Source organism: Pteronotus mesoamericanus, unplaced genomic scaffold (genome assembly GCF_021234165.1).
Source record: "Pteronotus mesoamericanus isolate MK-2021 breed Mesoamerican mustached bat unplaced genomic scaffold, CSHL_Meso_final scaffold_99, whole genome shotgun sequence".
Taxonomy (NCBI): domain Eukaryota; kingdom Metazoa; phylum Chordata; class Mammalia; order Chiroptera; family Mormoopidae; genus Pteronotus; species Pteronotus mesoamericanus.
Window position 1 is genome coordinate 16019627 of NW_026555330.1, and position 20020 is coordinate 16039646.

General features: G+C 44.2%; 1 protein-coding gene and 2 non-coding genes across 3 annotated transcripts; 1 reads left to right on the top strand and 2 right to left on the bottom strand.

Annotated features, from left to right (window-relative positions):
• Positions 1-1099: 1099 nt before the first annotated feature.
• Positions 1100-1171, bottom strand: TRNAM-CAU (transfer RNA methionine (anticodon CAU)). Its single transcript has one exon. It is a non-coding gene; the product is annotated as a tRNA-Met (tRNA).
• A 368-nt stretch (positions 1172-1539) lies between these two features.
• Positions 1540-1610, bottom strand: TRNAG-GCC (transfer RNA glycine (anticodon GCC)). Its single transcript has one exon. It is a non-coding gene; the product is annotated as a tRNA-Gly (tRNA).
• Positions 1611-18248: 16638 nt separating this feature from the next.
• On the top strand, positions 18249-19190 carry LOC129063799 (putative olfactory receptor 2W6). The gene has a single exon (XM_054564865.1). It carries the CDS (start codon positions 18252-18254, stop codon positions 19188-19190), a length of 939 nt encoding a protein of 312 aa, XP_054420840.1. The 5' UTR covers positions 18249-18251.
• The last annotated feature ends 830 nt before the right edge of the window (positions 19191-20020 follow it).

Genomic DNA, 20020 nt, shown 5'->3' on the forward strand with positions numbered 1-20020 from the left:
TTCTAAAACTGCTGTTGCTAAGTGGATAAAGATGTTGCTTTCATTTTGAGACCAATGGAAAATCAAATATTTCAGCTGCCCGTTCCAGGCATTGGCTATGCTTGACTGTTTGGACATGGATTAACACAGAGAAATAGATAGAATACCAACAATATTATGAAGGAAAGCTTTTTGTGTGGATATTCACAAACTGAATGCTTTTTAAAATAAGCATTGTGGTATTTAAATGAAAGCCTAATATGGGCTCTTTCCAGACTCTTTGCAAAGAAAAATTATTCATTAAAAAGAAAAGAAAAAAGATATAGGAGAGATACACATTAAATTCATGACAGAGTTGCTCTCACAAAGGGGGAATAAGAATGAGGATACTTTGATTTAAGTGTGTCTTTTTCTGTAAATACAAAGGAGATTTGTAATTAAAGTGCCCTAGTATTAAATAGTAGATCCATTCTGTGTTGTCATTTTTGTACTAGTCTCTGTTTTTTTTAAAGGTAAAAGAGAAAGATGAAGACTAATGTCTAATACTGGTGTTTGCTGTGTTAAAAACTGTGACTTTTAACATACAATATTTACCAAATCTCCAGGGACTGAGATGTTCCAGATAGTGTTCTAGAAACTACAGCATCCAGTGGGAAAACAAACAAAAAAAACTCCTTCCTTCTGTGAAACTACATTCCACGGGGAGGAAAATATTAAATGAATAAATAAAGTATATATTATACTACACAATGAAAAGTACTAAAGAGAGAAACAGCAAAGGTTTCAGATTGCTGGAAGTTTTAAATACTCCGAACTCCCTTCAACTGTATCTCTAAACCTGAAAATAGGTGTATACGGTCCGTTCAAATTCTAAACTTACATTCTTGTTTCCATATGGCAGTAAGTAGAGATAGGCAGCTTTCAGCGGATGGATTACTATTCTCCGCTCTCAGAAGGGGTACGTATGTCGTTTCTAGATTACAACTAACGTGATTTGTAATTTTTTTTGTTTGTTTGTGTCAAAACATTCGCAGACTGAGACTATTTCCCCTTCCGTCCCCTTGCCGTAGTCCAAGATTTCGTTACAGACAGATAAGCCACGAAAAAGGAAAAGAGAACCTAGCAGAGGATGGTTTCGATCCATCGACCTCTGGGTTATGGGCCCAGCACGCTTCCGCTGCGCCACTCTGCTGGCTATGAAAGGCGTTGCAACTTTAAGTACTTCTATGATTAGATTTGCTTTTAACAGTTTTCTATATGTCAGAAAATTATTTTTTTAAAAGGCCATTTGTTGGTTTTATTCCTACTTCAAAGAGAACAATGAGTCCAGAATACATTGAGTCCAAATATTCTGAACGCCAAAAACTGGAAGTTTCTGTTAGAAAACAGCCCGGCGCCAGCCCGCCCCTAGCCTAGCAGACAGGACTCCAGCCCTGTAGTTGGAATGTGTGAGAAGTTCTAAGCTCGAGTGTGAAAAGTACCCGACCTCTGAACTGGAGAATTTCAACGTGGCTGGGAGAACTTTAAAAACAAATAAAGTTTTAAAGGAAAAGACAGAGCTGCATTGGCCGGGAATCGAACCCGGGCCTCCCGCGTGGCAGGCGAGAATTCTACCACTGAACCACCAATGCACAGTCTTGGGAGTGGTATTTCCAGCATTAAGAACGTGTTCTTTCTGCTATTTCTTTTTTAATTGAAGTATTAATTCATTTCTTTTTCCAAAAGATGTTTAAATGGTTTTTCACTGTTTACGAATATAACTTCGTAATATTTCCTCTCTCCTCAGGAACACCCCCTTTTATCTCAGGTTCAGGGGACACCTCCTATGTGGAGACCCCGCCCCTTTCATGAAGTGGAATTTCTATACCAATGACATAATGTATCAGATAATTCAAAGAAAGTTTCTTAAAATAGAAGCGAATATTATCATTCTGCCATTACCCGGGGCATCACTGTGATAAAGATACTGCTCACAGGTGATGAAATCGAGTGTGGAGAGTTTGGATAATTTCCACACGTGACACAACTAGTGAGAGAGACTCGGTGCTGGGACCCGGGCGCAGGTCTCTCTGAAGCTACATCTCAAGCAATCGACTCCTTTTTAAAGATATATTGTCTGTGGAAATTGTGGAAAATACAAAAATATGCAATGAAGTAAATGAAAGTCCAGTGTAACCTTATCACACGGAGATAGCTGATATTCTGGTGGCACCGGCTTTTTTTTTCATTGCACTTGTAAACGCGCGGCTCTACCTGCGCATGTTAATATAACTTCCACCTAGTTGTACGCACTTGGAAAACGCTCAGTACAACAAGGCACAGAAAACAGCCATGCAGAGGAAAGGGAGACTTTCCGGCTTAGCAGGGCTTCTGCAAGTCAGGTGGTCCAATTTTTCTCCAGTATTTGAAAACCGTATCGCCACAGAAAAAAACCAAAAAAAACAAAAAAAAAAAAAACATTCAAGCCATTCCACTTTCCAGTGTTAGCCCCCCATACGTTGAATTAGAGGTGTTTCCACCCATCTTTTTCCTGAGAAACCACAAGAATCAACTTCTACTTGGCTTTTCCCCCAAGGCGTGGCTGCAGCTATCATTGTGTCTGTGTCTGCTTTTGTTCCTTTCGTCATTAACAGGAACGGTTATAATGCAAAACTTACAGAGGAAAGGCGCCAAGCATTAGGCAGATTAAAATTAAACCTCTGTTTTATAGAGATTTCTATTTTCCCATTTGCCAGAAATGCTCAGATTTGGGGGGAATCCCATCTTATGTCATGCTAAAATCTGCTTTACTTTCACCCATTAGTAGGAATTCTAACCTTTATGGAACAAGCTCCACATTGTTCTTGACTGCCCTTTAAAAACTTGATGAGAACTCTTGCATCATGCTTTGATGAAGCATTTTCTACTCCATGCTGAACAAATCTATGCTTTCGATAATTCTCCAAGAGCCATGAGGTTCTGACTCTTCAACTCTCTACTCATTATTCTGTAGAAGCATTTTAGTTTTACGACATCTTTCTTAAAATGTGAATCCTAGACCTGACACCAATAACCTACATGTTTTATTATCAGTAGGGTCCGTATTGAGATTTATGGCACTCAACCAGTTTTGCAAAATGGATAACAGCACAGTGTTCTTTATCTACCAATGTTGGTGTTTGTTTACTCCCTGGCAGAAATCTAAAACAAAGAGTTGCAAAGCACTTCCCTGTAGTTTACAGTAATTTAACCACATACTCAGTGGGAGAGGTGGACAGCTCTAAGTGATGTCCTTGTGGCCGCTCACTTGCTCAGCAAACTCTTCCTCTAGGACTAAATCCTCCACTCTTTGTAAGACCTAGAATAGGTAATTTTAAATAATATAATATTTGCAATTTTAATGATAGAATAATTAACAAAAATATTAAATATTAGATACAATTGAGTGTTCTAATGGTTAACATTGTCAATTCCAATTTTATTAACATTATATCATCTGGGTTCATATTATTGATGTTGGGTTATGAAATAATTATTAACAAAATAATCATATTTTAGCAATGTAATTATGTGGTACTATTAAATATGGATGAACAGAAATTTAAATTTGAATAAAAAATTATTACCAATTAAAAAAAGGAATGCCAATGGGAACAAAATGTCTTATCAAAGAAAGTTTGGGTTTAGGGGGGTTTTTTTGTAGGGTTTTGTTTTTTTGTAAACTACTCATTGAATTCTCTAAAGCCACATAATTATTTCTATCAGCAAGAAATTTCCATTCCATATATAAATTCTCTAAGCAACCACATGAGGTCATGTTACCAAATATGATTTCTATGTCAAAAAATAGACCTCTATATAATTTATCTTAAGAAAATCTCTTTTTAACTTGGTTTATTTTTTATTTTCCATGAAGCAGTTTTAAAAAATTAATATAAAGCTACATATCTATCTGTCCTTTCAAAGATTTTTAAATTTGTAGTCTAGTTACTAAGTTCCTCAACTCAGGATTGCATAGTTTGTCTTCTAAGATTAAAAAACATATATTACCTTTTTAATCCAGCCAGAATATTTATTTTTTTACATACTGTAATATGCAGGTTTTAAATTTTTTCTTTTCCAGAAGAAGGAAGCCATTTATAATTCTGAAAAAGATTAGGATCTATTAAATTGGGGCGGGGGGAAGCATTTAACAAATTTGAAAAAAGAAAACCACAAATAGCCCCATAAGAAAATGACAAATTATAAGAATAGGCAATTTAGAGAATAGCAAACCCGAATGATCAGTAGATATAAGAAAATATGACGAAATTCTCAAATGGAGAAGGATAGAGTAAAGTAATGATGATAAAGCTCTTCATACTCACCGGATTGGAAACAAAATGAGATCTGAATCCTGTTGCTAATGAGAATGAAGGAAAAGGCCACTTAGAGATTTCTGGTCGAAGTTCAGAGTTACAGGATGTCTGGGGGAGACATGGCAGTGGTTTCTGAAGACATATTCCCAGCGCCCTCAGTCTGCAAGGGTCCTTTTAAGCCCCCAAGGCACCTAACAGCATCCTCAGCTCAGGATGTGTTTCATCCCCATCCTACCTTCGGTCTCTGAACCTTTCCTGCACATGGGGCCTCTGACTCTGGCGTATGCAGGGTTCTCACACATATGTATATATCATGTCTGGGTATTTCTTTTTGCTAATTTGCCTCACGTCTATCTGATTATTAGAATCGGGGGAACCATGAGGGTAGAGAAAGGTTTACTTCTCCGCCACAGCTTGTTAGCCAAGTAACATGAATAGCCTGGAGAGGTGCGAAGGGTGATACCTAGAGAAGGAAGGGGCATGAAGAAAAACTGGAAAAGAAAACAAGTTAAGATTTGGTGTACAGTAAAAAATTTTAAATAAATTAATAGCAGTGATTAGTTACATCTGGATAGAAAAGTGGGAGTAAACGTAAGGATAGTCAAAGGACAATTGTACTAGTGTGTAAAAATTTTTTACAATATTTTTAATAGGCTGTAATTTATTTGGCTTTTCTTTTTAATAGGTTGCAATTTAAATGAACAAAATTGCAGCTGTAGAAGGAAGTAAAAAGAGGACTAAACAAAAATATGAATGAAGGTAAATATTTATTTTGCAGAATGGATCAAGTACATATAAATTGAAATTGTCTCAGAAGTCCTTAAACTTAGAAATTGCCAAGTAATGCCCACTTATCCCGATCCTGAAAGTTGAAAAAGATCTGCTGAGTTTGCTGTTGTTATCCAGACACGGTACTGAGTCCTTTGAAAGGATTATTTCATTCCGTTTTCATTAGGGCCCTTTGAGATCGCAACTCATCATCTCCACAAACAGGCAGAGAGAAACCGACGTCGAGAGGGGACAGTGAACTGTCTCGTTCCTTGAACCTCTGGAACATTGGAACTGGGAAGATAACCTGTAGCCTGGGCCAAATCAGTGTTGTCTTGCAAACAACCGTAAAGGTACCAGGATATCACACCTCCTGACCACAGGCCTGACGATTATGGGCACCCTTTGGAATCAGTAAGAGTCCTGTGCAGCGGAGCAGTAGGAGCGGAGCTTGCGGGCACCAAAGGGAATTCCTTCCTTCTGTTCCTGTGATCACGCACCCCCCTTGCTCCCGAAAACCCCTTGCCCTCGCCCTGCCGTCAGAGCCCAGTTTGCGTTGCTGCCTGACTCTGTGCCCCAGACAGCGATTCATTGATTTTAAATAAACAATTGTTGCCTGTCGCTTCAGCTTTTAATTTTTAGATTTTTAGGTTAACGCATAATTTGGAAGTCTCACTTTTGTTTAATCTTCATTAATTTTTTCCTCTCGTATGATTACCCGAAGAGTCACTTGCCTCTCTTCTTACCATTAGGACTTACTTCTTAGAAATTTACTTATTAGCTTAGCTCCCTTCTTTTGCTTGGAAGAACATTATTTGATATGTTATTCTCTGACCACCTGACTTTTAATGGAAAATGTAGTGAATGTTGGAACCAAGCTCTGCTTAGCAAGGTAGGCAAACCAGCTGGGTTTTCTGTAAGAAGCCCAAGGCTGGAGACCGTGGCTTGCTTATCGAGCAGTAAATGGGAGCGGGGCGGGGCCCTATTCAAACTCCACTGAAGCTGAAGATAAGCTTCGGTACTAGAGTCCCAAGAGCAGCCTCATCCTAAGAAGTCAAAGTGAATGCTGAACCTTGCTCCGAACAAGGACAGTCCGACACCATTCTCTGACCTGGTGGAAGAAAAGGGGCCACATGTTAACTTGACTGGCTTAGGGGGGGCCTGCGAGGCAGACTTACAAACTCAGAGACCTAACCTAACCACAAAGGATGGTCTAAAATTAACATCGATTATTTAAAGCAGTTCTTGGTGGGCAGCCATGTCCTAGGCCAGTATTTTTCTCTAAGGAAGGTCGATCTTTGCCTTACCTGAGCCTGCCTGTGGTCTGTTTGCATCTATCGTGACACAGCTTTGGAATTTGGAATGTCAACGGAACTTCCTTTTTTCCCCCAAACCCCTTGGGCACAAGTTGAAACCACAAACCCCCTCATTGTTGTTGTTATCATGTTAATTGTTGACTGTTGACTGTCCCTTACCCGCCTGAGGAAAAGAAGTCTGTGTCTCTCCTTTCACCTTTTATCTCATCCAGAGGTTTCCTCACTTCGCTTTCTCCTGCCTCCCCAATCCATCACCAATGGACTTCTTGTAACTCCCTTACGGCTCTTCCTTTGATTATAATGTGTAAAATGAGCTGCCAAACTGCCAATCTCCAGAGCTTTTCTCGATCTGTTAAGATATGGCTTCCCAGCATTTGTCAGTTTGGCTCAAATAGTCCCCAAAAATTTTCTACAGGTTTGAATGAACGTTCCCTGTGTTGACACCTAATTGCCTCCTTTTAGACGCATGTGATTTGTGTGATTTCTTTTCTAATTTTAAGAAAATACCGATTCTTCTATCTACTTTTGATCGGTAATGTTGTATTTAGTTGAGTACGGAGACCCTCCGAGGCTGTACAAGCTTCAGGCCTCCCCACGCCTGTAGGACATGCACGGGCGGGACTGGAAGTGACAACAGCAGTTTCCCAATGACAGTCGTCGGAATCGGCTCCAGGTGTTGCAGGCGCGGGGCCCAGGGTTGGCCCCAGAACCGCCCTGAGCCCCGCAGAGGCAGCGCGTCGCGGCAGAACAGGCCGCTGCGTGTCCGCTCGGCCTGCGGCTCTGGGAGCTGCTTCTGGAAGCTCAGCATCAAACAGCTCACGAGTGGGCGGACGTCCTCGTTCACCCTGGTAACTCCTTCCCTCTGCCGTGAACTAAAAGGGCCGCGTCGTTGGCCACGAGGTAGCTTCTGGGTGTGGCGACTGGTACCAGGAACGGCGGCAGGTGGCAGACCGCAAGGACGCGGTGCCCTGGTCTTGGTTGTCCGACCTGGTCCCTTGCCTGTAAAGACTGGGAAGCAGTGCGGAATGGGAGGTGGGCAGTCGGTGGTCTCCAGGGGAGAAGGACGCCCCCTAAAGGGCGTCCCGTGGCGCGTGGGATGGAGCCGTGAGTCCAGGCCTGTGGCCGCAAATCGCGGTGGCGGGCGGAGGAGCAGGAAGCCTGAAGCGCGGCAGGGCGGCTCTTAATCCCGTCGGGGAGTTTAAAGACATGCACGAATGCTCTAATCTTGATCAGAGGACCAGGATTTTTTTTAAAATCTGTCTTAAGCGACTCTTTTTTATTTCTTGTCATTTCAGGGTTACAAAGAAAAATAAGTTGCAGGGCATGATGCTGCGGGTTTCTGAGTCGTAAAGTAAATAAATGTATAGCCCTTGTGATACTGTGCTATAAGAAATATATATTTGGTCTTAATCCCTGGTTCCTGACACAAGACCCTCTTAGACCCTAGAGATTTTTCTGAGTGATGGGAACGCAGAGAGTCCTTTGTTATTCATAGTAAACCTCTGTACGACCAGACCTGAGTTTATGCTAATGAGGTCGTCCTGGGCGGGGCCCTAGGTGGCCTCAGGATGGGGCTGGTCGCCGGGAAACCGACCTTACGATTAGAAGGTTAGAAGTTTCAGGCGCATCCCCCAACATCCTCACCCCCAGGGAGGGCAAGAAGGGCTGGAGATTGAGCTAATCACCAATGTTAATTATTTAACCAATCGAGCCTAATGACTGGCATTTGGAGGCCTCTGGGTGGTAATAGCTGGCATTCGGAAGGTTGCTGGGAGGGCCGGGTGCCCGGAGAAGGTATGGAAGCTCCCCGCCCCCCAATAGCTTGCTCTGTGCACGTCTGCCATTTGGCTCTTTCTAAATTGTGTTCTTTATAATAAACCAGTAATAGTGAATGAGCTGCTTTCCTGAGTTCTGCGAGATGTCCTAGCAAATAATCAAACCTGAGAGCAGTTTGGGGGAACCCTGATTTACAGCCAGTCAGTCAGAAGTGCAGAAGGCCCGGTACTTGCCATTTGTATTTGAAGTGGGGCGACCTTGTGAGACCGAGCCCCTTAATCCGGCGTTCGATGCTAACGATGAGCCGTCGTGATTGAACTGAATTTCCTCGGAGGACTTTTCTTATCCGTGGAAACAAAAAAGTTGCTCAGGGCAGGATCTGGTGAATAGGGAGGGTGGGGCACGGGGTCAGGCCGTTGTTGGTCAAACACTGAGAAACTCAGCATGGAATGGGCAAGCGGACTCGTAAGTCACCCATCATGAAATGAGCAAACGTGTTGAAAGAGCCTTCAAAAAAACATTCACTGAAGCGTCTCACAACGAAGCCAGCTGGTCCGCCGACGCGGAGGGGTTCCTAGAACACTCACCTCGCGGGGGAAGCCTGTACCACAAGGGGCTGCCCCCAGAAGATATTTACAGGGGTTTTGGGCCCCCCATCATATGTTGATAAGATTGACGAGTGTTCCAGTGTCCTGGGAAAAGCTCCCGTGTCTGTTCTTTGTAATCTAAGGATGAAAGAAGAACTGAGCATTGAGGTGAATTCCTAATTTCAGGGGGACACTTGGACTCTCACAATGTCTGCAGTCTGGATGACAAGATGTCCCTCCAGGGGATCAGAGTGACGATCACAGCGGGTTAATCGTCTGGGCTGAAAACAATTAGCTAGTAGATTTCAGCTCCCTAAGACTAGCTTCATGGGCAGGTCATAAAGGTCTTAGTTGTTTTGTAAAATCTAGAGGACTCTCCGGCGGACAGTCGGAGAGCTGATTTGAGTCTTCGTGAGGGAGCTTCAGGGGTGCTCACCCACATTCCCAGTTGCCTTGGCTCTGAGGCCCAGAACCCCCTGAAGGATGGGATGTTAAATGTTCTTGAATCCTGCAATAAAACCACAAATCCCTACTCTTATTATCTGTGCTATCTTCCCACAGTGAGAGCTCCAGACATTTCTCTGGCACCAGCACTTGGGAAAGGAATCCCCCTTTTGTAGGATTATTGGATCTTAGCTGTGAGCTAAACTTTTATCTCCCGGGGGGGACTTTGACTCTTTGGTCAACCACTAAGTGTGGAGATTTGTGCCAGTTACGTTACATTGTTCCTGTCCAAGTTAAACTTGCAGGGGCTCAGGGAGGCCACCCATTCAATACACAGTCACTTTCCCTGATTCTGGGTGCACCGACCGCATGTACTCAACCACTGGACCAACCTCCACCTTGGTTCCCCACCCACGGGACCACAGCCATTATTGTAGGAAGGGCAAGTGGGAGCTCGGGGAATTGTTCATTTCCAAAAGTGTAGTTATCCAAATCAACACCACCTCCTGAGAGAACTTCAGAGATTAATGCTTCCATTAAGGACTCGAAAGATGTATTGGACCTTATTTACATTTCCTTTTTGGCCTGTGCATGAGACAAATGAGTCTAGTGAATGAAATGGATTGTTGTAAACTTAATCCGGTGGCAAGTTTAACTTCAGTTGATTTTGAAGTTGTGGCCTTCTCACGGTAAGAATTAATCCAGCTCCTGGGTTCTGGCATGTGCCTATGGATGCGTCCATTTGTTCCAGAATTCATTTCATTGAGCAGATAACGCCAATGGGGGAGAAACAGAGCACATCTTCACCGAGTCCCCTCGGGGCATATCAGGCCTCCAGCTCCCTGACAGAATCTGGACTGCAGCCTCCTCGATTGTCTCTTCACCGGACCGACTTCTCGGCGACTCACCAGACCAACGGCGCCGTGCTGAGAGGGCCTGCTGGGCTGGAAACAACAAACTCCTTATCCTCCAGTGAGACAATGTGGTCTTACAGCTGGTGGGACATTGTTCCCACGAAAACTGAGGGGACCGTTACCATAGTGAAATTTCTGGAAGTCCTGTGGTCTTTCTGCGTGTCCTGCCTGTAAGAACGAAGCACCGCAGCAAACCTGGTCCGCCGGTCACTCCAGTGATGACCCCAAAGGAGTCCCATCCTAACCCCTGGAACCTGTGAATCTCTTGCCTTACAGAATAAAAAGGATTTGCAGATGTGACTAAATACGGATCTTACAATGGAGAGGTCATCCTGGATTATCTCAGGAGCCCATTGTAATCTCAGGGGTTTTATGAGCGGGAGTCAGGAAAAGTCAAAGTCAGAAGAAAAGATTGGAAAATGTTACGCTGCTGGTTCATTTCTCTGGGATGAGTGTCCAGGGGTGTGACCGCATGTGGTAGGTGCGCGTTCCGTTCCTTAAGCTCTTTTCCACAGTGGCTGTACTTCCCTTCCCACCAGCTGCGTGTGAGATCACCATTTTCTCTGCACTCTTGTCAGCACTTGGTGTGATCGCTATTTTAAATTTTAGCTCCTTTATATAAGTGTATAATGGTATCCCCTTTGCTTTTAATCAGCATTTTCCTAATGGCAAATGACATTGAACACATCCTCATATGCTTGTTTGCCGTTAATATTTCTTCTGTGGTAAAATGTCAAGTAATGTCTTTTGCCCATTCTCTAATTACTTGGGTATTGCGTGTTTATACTGTTGCGTTTTCAGAGTTCTTCACATATTCTAATTAGGAGTCTTCTAATACATAGTTGGCACATATTTTCTCCTAGTCTGTAAGCTGGTCTTTTATACTCTTAACAGGGTATTTCACAAAACAAATGATGCCAATTTTGATGAAATTTATTGATTTTTTCTCTTATGAATCATCCTTTTGGCATCATTTCTAAGAAAACAAACCCCTATGCACCTTTACTTTTCTGTTTGTGTCTCAGAGTTTACTGAAATTCTCAACTGTGTTAATTGGTATTTTTCGTTACTTTTGGGAAATTCTTAGGCATTATCTTTCATGTTTTGCTTCTGCCCCATTCTTTGTCACTTCTGACTCCTGATGATTTGCATCTTAAACTATTTATGTAGACATGTATGTCATTATGTTCATAATTTGTTTCCATTCCTTTTCTCTTTCTTGGTGTTGCTTTTGTCTTTTTTTTTTTTTTTTTCATCTTCCAGCCACTATTCCTATGTTATAATGTTGCATACATTCAGACTGAGTTTTTAATTTCAGTTATTTTTCTATGTTATGGTATATTTCCCCCATTCCTCCCTCTCTCCCTCCCCTCTGTTTTACTGTTCATAGTTTTTGATCTTCTTTTTCTTAGATAAGTCCCTTTAACATTTCATACAATAAGGGCCTGGTGATGATGAACTCCTTTAACTTGACCTTGTCTGGGAAGCACTGTATCTGCCCTTCCATTCTAAATGATAGCTTTGCTGGGTAGAGTAATCTTGGATGTAGGTCCTTGCCTTTCATTGATTTTGAATACTTCTTGCCAGCCCCTGCTTGCCTGTAAGGTTTCTTTGGAGGAATCAGCTGATAATCTTATGGGCACTCCTTTGTAGGTAACAGTCTCCTTTTCTCTTGCTTTTAAGATTTTTCTCCTTGTCTTTAATTTTAGGTAATGTCATTATGATGTGCCTTGGTGTGTTCCTTGGGTCCAACTTCTTTGGGACTCTCTGAGCTCCCTGGATCTCCTGGAAGCCTATTTCTTTGGCCAGATTGGGGAAGTTCTCCTTCATTATTTTTTCAAATAAGTTTTCAATGTCTTGCTTTTCCTCTTCTCCTTCTGGCACCACTATGATTCAGATGTTGGATCATTTAAAGTTGTCCCAGAAGTTCCTAAGCCTCTCCTCATTTATTTATTTATTTATTTATTTTGAATTCTTGTTTCTTCATTCTGTTCTGGTTGAATGTTTATCTCATTCCTTCTGCCCCAAATCATTGATCTGAGTCCCAGTTTCCTTCCCTTCACTGTTGGTTCCCTGTATATTTTTCTTTACTTCACTTTGCATAACCTTCATTTTTTCCTCCATTTTGCGACCACACTCAACCAGTTCAGTGAGCATCCAGATTACCAGTGTTTTGAACTGCGCATCTGATACGTGGGCTATGTGTTCATTGCTTAGTTCCATTTAAAAAAAATTATGGATTACTGATCATATATATGGTCTTGCCTCTTTTCATGTCTGTAATTTTTCATTGCATACTTGACTTTGTGTAAATAAACAACAAAGGCACTGTTTGCGATGACACTCTTTAAGCAGGTCAGCCAGAAGGCTTCTTTCTCTTCCCTTTGCTGTCCTCTACCCCCACCATCACACCAACCACAACTAGCATCTCTGTTCTTTCATTTTGCTAAACTCTAAATGTTCCATTCTCCTTCTCGTTACGTACATTTTATTCTCTTAATCATAATTCACCTCTTTCAGTTTTCTTTAAAATAAACTCAGCCCTGGCTGGTGTGGCTCAATGGATTGAGCGCTGGCCTGCAAACTTAAAGGTCACCCGTCTGATTCCCAGTCAGGGCACACGCATGGGTTGCAGGCCAGGTCCCCAGGTGGGGGCCTGTGAGCAACCAAGAGATGTTTCTGTCACACGTTGTTGTTTTTCTGTCTTTCTCCCTTCCTTCCTCTCTCTCTAAAAATAAATAAATAAAACCTTTAAAAGATAAAAGCAAATCCAACATAGAATATAACGAGTGCTAAAACACAAGTGCAAATAAAGAGTTCCTAGAAACCAGACACAAGAAGAGCTAGCTGTAAAAAAAAAAAAAAAAAAAAAAAAAAAAGTGAAATACAAGTCTTTTCCAGGAAGGCTATTTGAACTTAGCCCTAACTATTTCAGTGTTATTTTTAATAGAATAAACATTCCCATCTGAGAGAACATGTAAGCAAGGAGACATACAGTTGGCAAAAGTCACAATTAACAAAGATCTACTTTAAGCCAGGGGAAGGGCTGGATATTTACTATTTCTTACCTTTTTTACTTTCGCAAAAACCCTCCTAAGTAATTTTTCCCCATGAAAATAAATGAGGCATTCCCATATTTAAGCTTGCATGATTTTTTCGGAGCTAGAGTTTGGGCCATTCTCTCTCTATGGCTATTTGCCTTCCCCTTTAGTGCACATTGTTTTCCAGAGAAGATTCAATTTTTCACTGTGTAGGGTAAATGGTGAGTAGTTTAGTGCTCTAGGAGAATAAAATAAAAAGGAGCTCTTTTAGATAGAACTGGAAGTGTAGGTTGGTTCAGAGCCAGCCTCGCTATTGGGGAAGATGAGCGTTTCTCCAGGCAACGAGGCCCAGTCCAGTGCTTGTCACATGCTGCAAAGCAGCTCTCGCGAACATGGCCACACTTGAGTTGGGTTATTTTTATTTCACAGGAAAAAGCTTTCCATAACTATGATATTTCCATCAGTTCCACATTTAAGTGTATTTGTGATGCATTAGGGGTAGGTTAGGGTGTGAGTAAAAGGTGGCAGAAAAAGTTGATTGCTTCTGAAATGTCTTCATTGGCTAAGAATTCCACACCCTCCATTGACTTAACGCCCCACGAGGACGTCATGCTGCTCATTTCTTAAGGGACTCATTATCACAGGTGGGGAATTCTCAAGAGCAACAAATTCTCCAGGTATTTCCCTGCAGTTTCCAAGAGAAAATATTAGGCCAACAGGTTTTAATAACTTAAGTATAAGGAGCACCTCTCAGGGGAAGGGATCCTCTAATTGTGCCAAGAAGTTGGGGGGGATACAGAATTAATATTGACTGGTTTTGATTGATCATCTACATATTTCCATATTTCTGTTGACAGAATAAAATCATTACATGCCATCTGTGTACAAATTGATGAAGATGATGTTGTCATTTTTTTCTACTTATCTTTTATCGTCAGCAATATAGTGATGTTCAGATTATAGTATATGAATAAACAGTAAAATATTTGAAAAGAAAGATTATAGTATATGACTTTAATAATGTTTAAATTTAAAACATAGCATTTGACATAGTGATGACCAGCTATGTTTTGTTTCTACTTGATGAAGGGTATCCACAGATAGCCACTGGAGTTAGCCATCCCTACGATAGTAATAATAATAATTACTAAAATCTAAATAATACTTTAAATGTACAAAACCTATTTATATATATTATCTCATGTGTATCAACTCAACTCTGTGTACAGAGATGAAGTGTGAAATTCATCTTCCCCAGAGGTCTTTGATAGGTAGATATAAAAAATATGTTTCTGTGATGCACCTGTTTCTACCTTGGTCACCTGGGACTGCAGCAGGTAGTAATGGGATCTGAGGAACACAGCATACTATTGTTCTTGGTCTTTCTTAAAAACCATAATCTGTTAATTTGTTCTAATGACAGTTGAAGTCATTTGTCAGTCAGATACATAGTAAATTTCTTGAGGTAATAATTTTACACCAAATTTGGCAAATTGAAATAAGATTATTTTAATGTTTTGGGGCTCTTTCTTGTTTTTGCACTAATTTTAAATGTCAAAGTCAATCTCCCTTTTTAATCCATTATCTTCTTGATAGAGCTGTCTTAAGTGGAAAATATTCAAGTTAAGCTTTATTATTATAAACTTTAAAATTGCATAGAAAACTCATCTGAAAGAAACAGAATGGTGAAGGCCTATGACCAGCCCTTGTCTGCACTGTGTGCCCCAAGCAGGTGGCAGAGGACACATGTCATAAAGGAGACCAGCCGACCCTCACCCATCTTTCATCGGTTGTGGGCTCTGTTCTGAATGAAGAGTGAAGCAGCCACTCTTGGCGCCTGAGCTGACGAGGCCCAGTGAGGAGGGCCTGTTGTGCTCTCTCTTTCTCTCTCTCTCTCTCTCTCTCTCACACACACACACACACACACATCTGGAGAGAGAGAGAGAGAGAGAGAGAGAGAGAGAGAGAGTTTTGGGGAGAGTAGTATTCCCTCTGAGACCTCATGCTCTCCTGACCCTTGTTAGCGATAATTAGTTCAGGGAATTTTTGAAAAGAAAGTTTTACTCCACAGGGAGAGGCAGAAAAGGGAGTGTTCAATCCTATATCAACTCTGAAACCCATGAGAAGTTCTTTTCACACTTGCACCCTTGGACCCCTGCTGTGTTCCCTGTGCTGCGTGTGCATCCGAGGCACCGCCTGCTTCCTTACCTGGGGCCGGAGGGGGATGTGGCTGCTCGGGGCCCTCAGGCGGTGTAACTGCTGTTTGTCCACCAACATTCTCCCTTCACCCATCCAGATTCAGCTGCTGGGTCCCATGGCCTCTTTATCTTCTTTCTTTTCTCACAGATTTCCTAAACGCCATCTTTCTTTTCTCCTAGTTTTCACCCTGGTCATCCCAGTTGGACTGCCGAGTGAAGCCCCAAGAAGGAGAAGGAACGGCGGACATGGCTTGTCTGAGGTTGCTGCCACATTTGGTAAGTTAAGGACCCTGGGTAGGAAGAAACGTGACCACCCCGTCCAGTCCTCTGGTTTGGTTTAGGTTTTTTTCACCATAGACTATATATATAGGACTTGTGGGCAGTTGGACATATTATGCACCTTAATGTCGGCTTTATCAAGCTGTGATGAGGGTGGTTAAGTATCACTCACTCTATGAGAAAGCTGGAGACATTTTGAACTCATTAATGGGGTTATTACTAAAGGCATGAAATTAAAACCTAGTGGAATCTACGGAATGGGAAAACCCAAAGAACGAAATACTAATTGTGGTCCTGCATTGCCCGAGACGACATTGAGTAATGGGCTCTCAGTGACTGCGCTGCTGAGTGTGCACAGCGGGGCTGCGAACTCCGGCGCGCAGGGCTCCGGGCTCCGCACGGCTTCGCGTTCGTCTTGAGCGCCGTTGGCGCAGGCGAGCGGTTGTGCGGCGCCAGTGCTTCTCTTAGCCCTGCGATTTGACAGTTCATCCCTCCCAACAACCAGAGATGTAAATCCCCACTCTGGCTCTTTGTAAAAGATGCGGATAACAGTTGATATTGGGGCACTCTTTGGTTCAATTGTTTTAAACCTTGTGAAATTGAAATTAGCTGGTCAAGGACCCAGACGTCACAAAGAAGATGCACATTTGTCGTATTTTCCAAACAATATAAAACTTACTTAAGTGTGGTAGGTGATCAATTGCTTCATGCAATTAAATAATTGACTCCTGTGAGAAATCTGTCCTTTCCTATGTTGAGAAACCATCTTATTAGGTTTAAAGAAGGCAAGACAAACCCACAGATCGTTTAAGACTATTCTTGGCAGACCAAGGAGTTAGCCATTTGTTATTTAAAGTTCAGAAATACAAGAACACGGTGCTCACAAAGGGAAGGCTTGGAAAAGAGACACAGCAGTTGGATTTTGATGTGATAAAATTAGGGGAAAGGTGGGCAGTGAACAGATACTTTAGTCACCAGAAAAACTTTCAATTGCAGTGAAAAACTCATGAGAATAATCCTAGTTAAGTAACTTCACGCTTTGTGGGGTCCTTTGGTTGATCTGAGAAACAAAAAAATAAAATATTGCTCTGCCTACAAGGAGCACGCCCATGCCATTCCCAGGCCTGCATCTCCTAAACCCTAAGGGCCCCCAGGACACTTGCAACAAGGGGAGCAATAGGCAGAGGCAGCTCGTTCCAGGCCAACCCCCTGGACCCTGCCCCGAGGCCCCCTTTTCTCTGACTCTCCAGTGAGCGGACAGTGAGCTTTGGCGCTGCCCCCGCCCCGCCCCGGTCCCGGCCGGGCGAGAGGACCGGGCTGAGGCCGGAGGGAAACCACGGCCCGCGCCTGATTCCTCCCGCCTGGGCTCCCCTGTTGCTCCTTCAGTGCTAAGCCTTTCCTTGATTTGCTACCTCCGGCTTTAATAAACGCACCCTCAAAATCACCTACACGCATGTTGCAAAATCCTTCCTGCACAAAGTCTAGACGCGTACACTACAGGCCAGCCCGAGGCCACCTGCTGCGGGCCTGGTCCGTCCGGTAACACTCTCACGGTGGAACCACTCGGTGTGGGTTTTCTCCTTCCTCCACCCCATGAACAACATAAATCCTGCTATTGTTTTATTCAGTAGCTGATGTCCTGCGCCATTGAAGTAATTTCCATGTGTTAGCGTTCACAGCAGAGAACCCTGCGGCTGTGACAGACACAACTGTGGGTCCCTGTGACAAGGCAAGTCCCCTGGGGCACCAGAGGACAGGCGGGGCTTGCTCTTTGAATCTGAAGACACGAAAGGCCACAATACAGCTTTTTTCCCCTTTATTGATTCCAGAGAGAGGAGAAGGGAGGGAGAAAAAGAGGGAGAGAAATACCCATCTGTTGCCTCCTGGACCGGCCCTTGGACCGAACCGGTAACCCGGGCCTGGGTCCTGCCCCGAAAGCGAACAGCGACCTTTTGCTTTAGGGAACAACGCCCTACCAACCGAGCCACACCGGCCAGAGTGTACAGCTATTCTTTTCAAAGTATTAAAATTTAATTCAATTCCTGTAGTTTGGAGAAAGGCTGACAAATATTTGTGTTTTCTGGAACATTAGTTTAATTGTAAGTTTGGTGAGGAAGATGCCTCAGATGACGGGAGCTGTCTAAAGAAAGCAGCCACGCGCAGATTCGCGTCGCTTTGGCGCGGCCCCGGCCCCGGCCCCGGCCCGGGCCGGGCGAGAGGACTGGGCTGAGGCCGGAGGGGAACCACGGCCCGCGCCCGCTTCCTCCCGCCGCCCGCAGCGCCTCTGTCAGGAGGAGCAACGACGCTGCCCGCTTCCCGGGGCTGCTTTGACCGAGAAATGGGGGAGACCTTGTCCAATGGTTAACTTTCGCGCCTCGTTCATGAAGTCCCTAAACTCTGGTTACGCAGCCCCACAAACCCCAAGACGGCGCGTTCCTCAGCCCGCGCAGCGGCGTCATTAACTCGGACGGAAATTCTGGGCGGGGCGCCCAGCGTTTCCGGGGTGGGGGAGCTTCCGGCGCCGCTTCACCGGCCGCCCGCTGGGGGGCGCGCACCGCGGCTTCCCGCGGACGCTCCCCTTTCTCCCGACAGGCAACGCGCGGTCGCAGGCGATGGAGAAGGACAACGCAAGTTCTCCCGAAGGCTTCGTCCTGGTGGGCTTCTCTGACCGTCCGCGCCTGGAGCTGGTCCTTTTCGTGGTGGTCCTCACTTTCTACCTGCTGACTCTCTTTGGCAACATGACCATCATCTTGCTGGCAGCTCTGGACTCCCGCCTGCACACGCCTATGTATTTCTTTTTGGCCAACCTCTCATTCCTAGACATGTGTTTCACCACAGGCTCCGTCCCCCAAATGCTCCACAACCTGCGGGGCCCAGATAAGACCATTAGCTACCTGGGTTGCGCCACTCAGCTCTACTTCGTCCTGGCTCTGGGGGGCGTGGAGTGCGTCCTCCTGGCGGTCATGGCCTATGACCGCTACGCTGCCATCTGCAGGCCCCTGCACTACGCGGTCATCATGCACCCACGCCGCTGTGGGAAGCTGGCGTCCGCGGCCTGGCTGAGCGGCTTTGGCAACTCTCTCGTAATGGCACCCCAGACGTTGCTGCTGCCCCGCTGCGGGCACCGACGGGTTGATCACTTTCTCTGCGAGATGCCGGCGCTCATCGGCATGGCCTGTGTCGACACCATGGCCCTGGAGGCTCTGGCATTCGCTCTGGCGGTCTTTATCATTCTGGCGCCCCTCAGCCTCATCCTCGCCTCGTACGCGTACATTGCGCGGGCCGTGCTGGCGATCAAGTCAGCCGCCGGGCGAAAGAAAGCCTTCAACACCTGCAGCTCCCACCTAATCGTCGTCTCCCTCTTCTACGGCACAATCATATACATGTACCTCCAGCCAGCAAACACTTACTCCCAGGACCGGGGCAAGTTCCTCACTCTCTTCTACACAATTGTCACTCCCAGTGTTAACCCCCTCATATACACGCTGAGAAACAAAGACATCAGAGAGGCCGTGAAGAAGGTTCTAGGGAAGGGGGGTGCGGACACATAGTAAAAAGTGATCAAATTTGGGGATTATAAAAAAAGTTATTTATTTTTAGAGAGAGGAGAAGGGAGGGAGGAAGAGAGGGAAATGTGTGAGAGAGACATCGGTTGCCTCTCCCAACCAGGGGGACTTGGTCCACAACCCAGGCATGTGCCCCAACCAGAAATCAAACCAGTTTGCAGGCTGACACCCAACCCACTGAGCCACACCAGTCAGGGCGGGATTCTCTTCTGAACTCTCTTCTGTATCTGTTGTTACACCTGCCAAGTACAGGAATACTCTGACATTGTGTACCAAAGAGACACCTAATGAGACCTAGAATTTGATGGGCTAGCTGGGCTGAGGAAATGCGATACTCCCAAGCTGACAGTCACTGGCATTCCTCTCGAGTACCCCTAAGGCGAGCTTTCTTCACTGGGAGGGCTCCCGTCCTGGACCTACCGGCGAGCTCTGCTTGCAAAACACCAGCCGTGAATGTGGACACGAGGCATTTTTGCATCTATGCCAGCTTCCATCACAATGATTTGATTTAGTGGGTCCTCAATATATATGAAAAGAGAACACTTAGAAGTAGGGAAGTACTTATTCTCTCTAGAAAATTCAAACGTATTTTTATAATAAGTATCAAGTGCCTGAATGCAAGGCAAAATAAATTGTTCAGTTATCTAGCACTCAGGATCTCCAACACTGACATTGGTCGTGCAGATTTTTAATCATTTATGTAACTGAGTTTAATGATATTTGTGTTTGACCTTCTGAGGCAACAGAGAATGAAAAAGAAAGGATGTAAAGAAAGGCCATGAGGTATTTGCTTTATAGAACAGGAAGAATTTATT